This window comes from Primulina eburnea, chromosome 13 (assembly GCF_022965805.1).
Source record: "Primulina eburnea isolate SZY01 chromosome 13, ASM2296580v1, whole genome shotgun sequence".
NCBI lineage: Eukaryota > Viridiplantae > Streptophyta > Magnoliopsida > Lamiales > Gesneriaceae > Primulina > Primulina eburnea.
This window is the reverse complement of record NC_133113.1, coordinates 24,708,444-24,713,999: the sequence shown is the minus strand read 5'-3', so window position 1 is coordinate 24,713,999 and position 5,556 is coordinate 24,708,444. Positions and strand designations below refer to the sequence as shown.

The 5,556-nt window shown below is 38.3% G+C and overlaps 1 protein-coding gene across 1 annotated transcript; it reads left to right on the top strand.

The window, feature by feature from the left end:
- The first annotated feature begins 1,120 nt into the window (after positions 1-1,120).
- Positions 1,121-4,927, top strand: LOC140809659 (uncharacterized). Its single transcript, XM_073167358.1, has 2 exons — positions 1,121-3,784; positions 3,861-4,927. The coding sequence occupies exons 1-2, from the start codon at positions 1,793-1,795 to the stop codon at positions 4,614-4,616; spliced, it is 2,748 nt and encodes a 915-aa protein (XP_073023459.1). The 5' UTR covers positions 1,121-1,792; the 3' UTR covers positions 4,617-4,927.
- Positions 4,928-5,556: the final 629 nt, after the last annotated feature.

Below are 5,556 nucleotides of genomic sequence, written 5' to 3'. Positions count from 1 at the left end.
CGTGATGAACGCCGTGAATCGTGCTTTGAATTTGTTTATCTTCAATTTGATGAAGAACAAGATTCTTTTGAATTTGGATGAACTTGAGGAAGAACACGATGAACGCCTTGAATCACGCCTTGAACTTCGTTGATCTTCTTGAGTTTGAAGAGCTTGAGTTGAGAGGATTTATGCCTTGAACTCTTCTCTACTTCTTTGCCTTCTGTGTTATGTTTTCCTTGCCCCTCCGCCCCTCTATTTATAGCCGAAGGATGCAAATTCTTTCCATTTTCATTTGATGAGGTGTCGTGATTTGATTGGCCCCTCATGATTGATTTGATGATTTATTTCCATTAACCATAATATTTGATTTCAAATACTAAAAATATTAGTATTCTTTTCCATCTTATACAAGATTGGATTTTAATACTAAAATGTTAGTATTTTCTTCTCTTTTTAGTACAAGATTGCAATCTTGATTTAAATCTTGATTTGCTCACACAAAATATATTAAAATATCAATTAACTATTTATTTTTTGTAGGAATTAATATCCCAATAAATAGAATTATTTTGATATTTAATATTATTTTGTACTTGTCATAATTTCATGGACAACAAATTTAATTGTCTACAAATTGCCCCTTCGGGACTTATTCACGAATTGATTTTTTTTTTTTTAAGTGAACAAGTCACGATAATTTCTTTGTTGAAGAAGTTGGATTTTTTTTTCTCGGATATTTGATTTTCCTCGGATATTTGAGACAAATCCGACTACCCCCTTTTTTTTTTCCTCACTTTATTTCCACTGTTCTCTTTCTCATCCCCCCCGTTTTTTTTACGACTTCCTTCCTCTCCTTCTTTTCTTTAATTTCCTCCCTTTTTTTTGACTTCCGTTATTTTCTTCCTCCTTTTTTATTTCTATATTAGGAAATAAATTTCATCCTTCTTCATACAAATTCTTATTCCCAAATTTGCAACTTTTCCCATAATTTTTGACACACAGATTTTTTTTTTTTTTCCTTACTCAAACAACCGAGAGATGGGAACTTTTTTTTTATTTGCATGTACCATCTTCAACTATAAAAGATAGATGCACTAATACATACATATTCCTCTCTCGATCAAAGCAGCAGGTACACTTTCTCACCCTTTTTTTTTTTTTATTATTCATGCCTTCGATAAAAAAAAATTTTTTCGTAGCCACCGCCGTTTATTTTCTTTTTCATGAATAGCATGGGTGTTGCCTCTTGTTTGAAAGTCATGGGTTTTGAACAAAGTGCAGCGTTCAAATATTAAATAAGATGTGAATTGATTTTACACCACACACTTGACACGTACACATGGTGGTGGAGTTTACTTGGTCTCATGTATTTTGCCACATGCTTTTGTTTTTTGAATGGCACGTAAGTTTGCTTGCATGTCATCTTTTCTCAAAAAAAAATTGCCTTGCATTAACCCTTAATCACAACTTGATTAAAATAGCTTCACGTAAGTATAAGGTTTGGAAAACTAGGAGAAATCTTTAATCACGTTCATGAATGATAGGTAATTGCTGTACAGGCACTTGTTTCTTTTATACCTCAAATCTTGAGTTCCGGCTTCGGCACATTGAAGGTTGGTGAAGAATGTAGTTAACAACCACTTTTTACTTGGACCTCTTTTTTTGTTTGAAAACATTCGTTGCATACCGTAAGAAATACATTGCATGAATTAGCATTTTTTTTTTTTTCGGCTTCTTGTTTCCGAACAATATTTCCTTGTCAGTGTTTGATTTTCTTTGATTTCTTGTTTTTCTTGTGTTATACAGCACAATGGTCTTCTTCAAAGATATATATTCTTCCGGCATTCAACACTTGGTGATACTTGACGACGAGAGTCAATCCGAAGAAAAGGGCACTATCTTGGTCGTCGATGAGCCCGTAGCTGGTCGTTATGCAAAGCCATGGCCGCGGTTGACAAACCCACTTTACACCGATGAGTGGTCGATCGAGACTCCCTTCAACAAAACTTCTAAAGTTTGGACTTTACGAGCAACTCACCATCAACAATCAAAAGAGCATATTCATTTATCGTCATTGGGCCGTCGGATCATTGAAGGCAAGGCGACGTGGGATGATACACTTCGATTCACTGGCGAGTTTCATTATATTAAAGGTTATTGGGAGTGGACCGAAGACATTCTTAGTCGATGTGATCACAAGCTTCGAGCGGCGCAAATATATGATCCAGTGTATGCTTCATTGTTCACGTATGATCGAAACACAAATATCATGAAGGCGTTTTGCGAGGCATGGTGTCCAGCAAACAATACCCTGTTGACTTCACTTGGGGAGCTTTCTATATCTTTGTGGGATTTACATTCTTTATCGGGTCTCCCTATCACCGGGCATTTATATGACGAAGTTGTTCCTAGTGCCAAGGAGCTTACCGGTGTTGATGAAGCGGGCAGTAGATTTTTTCCTCGTTCTTGCAACTACTTGTTTCATGCTTACCACCTACTTCGCGGGAGTTCGAAAGGCGAACCACATCCCCATGTGACCATCGACCAATGGGTTAGATTTTGGTTCAAAAAATCTTTAAGGTATCATTCTCCACCTCCACGGAAAGATAAGAAGACAGTGCGCCCTAAGTCTACGCATAACCCCCTTGGTGACCTCAATGTGCATGAAAGCTGGTCCATCGCAGAGAAGGCTATATTTTCGAAGCTTGGGATCAAAGATAACTCAATAGATGAGACATGCTTGGCAGCATATTTATCTTGTTGGTTATGTGCATTCATCCTTCCTTTTGATGATGCTAACACAATCCGTCCGAGTACCTTCAAAATAGCAAGCATTATGGCCAATGGTCGTAAAGTGGGCCTCGCTGTTCCGACATTGACGAGCATCTACAGAGGTCTCAATAAAATTGTTGGCTCTTCAAAGCCATCCCAGGTTTCTTCGACTTTTCCCGTCCACTTTATCTATGGCTGGCTTGCACATTACTTTAAGACACATTTTCAAGTTTGGCAAGGAGTGCGCAGCCCCAAAATGGCGAGCTTTTCCGGAGAAGGGGGTGCAAAATACTATGATCCGAGTGAAGCTCGCAAGAAAATTCACAAAGGAGATTTTGTTTCTTGGACATGCACCATGATCACTAGAAACAAAGACTTTTTGTATCTCGATAATGGAAACGCGGAGGAATTCGAGCAGAATTATTTTATTGCCATCCGTTCCAGTTATCTGTCTTTGCGTCAAGGAGGTCATTTTATCATTGAGCCTTATAGTCCTCACCGCTTCAGTCGTCAGTTCGGATTCTACCAAACCATACCCGGGGTTCTTACTCGAGATATTCGCAGAGCTTCTTTGGAGGATGGACTTCTTTATTGGCGTTTGTGTGTTTTATCCAACTCCATGTCTAAGGTGCGCTTTCCTTCTATACCCCCAAATGCGAAGAAGTTTTGCTCTGATGAGTACAAGAAATGGTGGGCTGCAGTCCATGGAAATTACTTGGAAGAAAATATCATGTCTCTCACTGTCTCATATGAAAACTCGCAAGAAGGCAAAGTGTGTGATAATGGAGATGACTTTCTTGGGGAGGATCCTCTACATATGCCCTCAAATACTTTCCTTAAAGAACGCAACGTTCGTGCCATTGAGCTTCCTACATCTAACAAGAGAAAGAATCTTGAAGACAGTGAGAGTAGCAATGCAGACTGCCATTGGAAAAGAACCAAAAAGGACTCTGACCCCTCAAATCAAAAAATCATTGATATCGACTGTGCAACTAGGGACGAGCAGCACACGGGAAGCTTTGTGGGAGAGGTGTGATCCATTCCTTATCTTATTTTAGCATAATAATCTTCATAAAATTTTTTCTAACTCCGCATTTTTCTTTTAGTTGGAGCACAAATTGTTGAACGATGATATTCGAGGTTCGCAAGAGAGTCAAAAATCACTTGCAATCCTTTCAGCTGGTGACACAATATCCAAGAAGAGTTCTATTTCAACAATGCCCAGCGTCGTTCCTAAACCTGTTGCACTTGCTGTGTTCGACGGAGGAAAATTTTTATTTGATCATCAAAAGGACTTCCTTCAGAGATTGTGGTTGGACCTTCGTGAGAAGATAACAAACACATCGGTTGATTGCATTTCTTCTCTCAAAGACGAAGTGTTCTTGGTGCTTGGTACAATGAAGAGCCTCAACGGTTTTGATTTTTCTGGTTTGGAAGAGTTGTTGGGATCTCTTTTTGACAAAGCTGCTGCTTTTGGTGAAGCTTGTTCGAGATCTTCCGAACAGACTGCTAAGGAGGCTCTTGCACAACAATTAAGTGAAGCAAAAGATCGTCTTGATAAAGCCAAGACAAAAGAGATCAAAGAAGCAAGCCAAGTCAAATCCACTCAGGAGGATTTGGAGCGCACTGTTAAGGAACTTGGTGATTTAAAGAAGCGAAAGAAACTCTTATCTTCTTCCTTGAAGAGACAACAGCGATTGTTTTCCGGTGCTCAAGCAGAGGTTCATACAATTGAAGCAGAGATCATCGGGATTGGAGATATCTCCCCATTGGATGACGAAGCTATTGAGAATCTGAACGCGTCGAAGACTCGTCTCGAAGCTGCCAAAGAAGATTTGAAGAAGTTCAACCTTTTTGTTTAGTATTTGATTATGATATTTTATTCCCTTGCTGCTTTATGTGATGAACATTATTCTTAAAACACTTAGAAATTTATTTGTTGCCGATTTTTTTTTTTTTTTTTACCGTGCTTACTTTTCAATGAATATATTAAATAAATTTTTTATTGCATGTGAAAAGAAAACAACAAATTAATGAGACTGCACTTAGAAAATATCTAAGTTGCCTACGTACCCAACAGAGGGATCAAGTCATAACGTAGTTCAAAATTTGATAATTTATTTTGGGAGGTGCCGTGCACAGTTTATACTCATGCGGGCCAGGAGTTTTTTTTTTTTTTTTTTTTTTCGAATTTTTTTTTTTTTCGAATTTTTTTTTTTTTCGAATTTTTTTTTTTGGATTTTTTTTTTCCGATTTTTTTTTTTTAATTTTTTTTTTTTTCGAATTTTTATTTTTATTTTTTTTTAAGCATAGTAACGTTTCAAGAACTTCCCGTTTATGGGGCCGATTCTTAAACCATCTTCAGCCACTAGTTTGTATGCACCATTGGTATATACTTCTTTGACAACATATGGGTCATCCCATTTAGATGTGAATTTGTTCCCAGTTCGATGGGTGATGATGATAGGTCTTCTCACTGCGAGCACCAAATCACCAACTTGGAATGAGCGTGATCGTACTTTCTTGTTAAATGCCCGAGAGAGACGGGCTTGATAACACTCAAGTCTTTGTTGCGCTTCAAGTCTCTTCTCATCGAGAGCTTCCAATTCCTCAAGGCGCAGACGTGCATTTTCTTCTTCTGTCAAGCCTTCTTGCACGGCCATTCTCAGTGACGGAATTTGTTGTTCAAGGGGGACGACAGCTTCCACACCATACACTAATGCATAAGGCGTTGCTTGAGTAGGCGTTCTATAAGTAGTCCTGTATGCCCATAAAGCCTCTCCAATTCTCTCATGCCAGTCC

Excerpts from the sequence above, each read along its gene's own strand:
- LOC140809659 (XM_073167358.1), top strand. The coding sequence starts at position 1,793 with ATGGTCTTCTTCAAAGATATATATTCTTCCGGCATTCAACACTTGGTG. Across the intron at positions 3,785-3,860 it reads CGGGAAGCTTTGTGGGAGAG|TTGGAGCACAAATTGTTGAA; the intron begins GTGTGATCCATT and ends TTTTTCTTTTAG.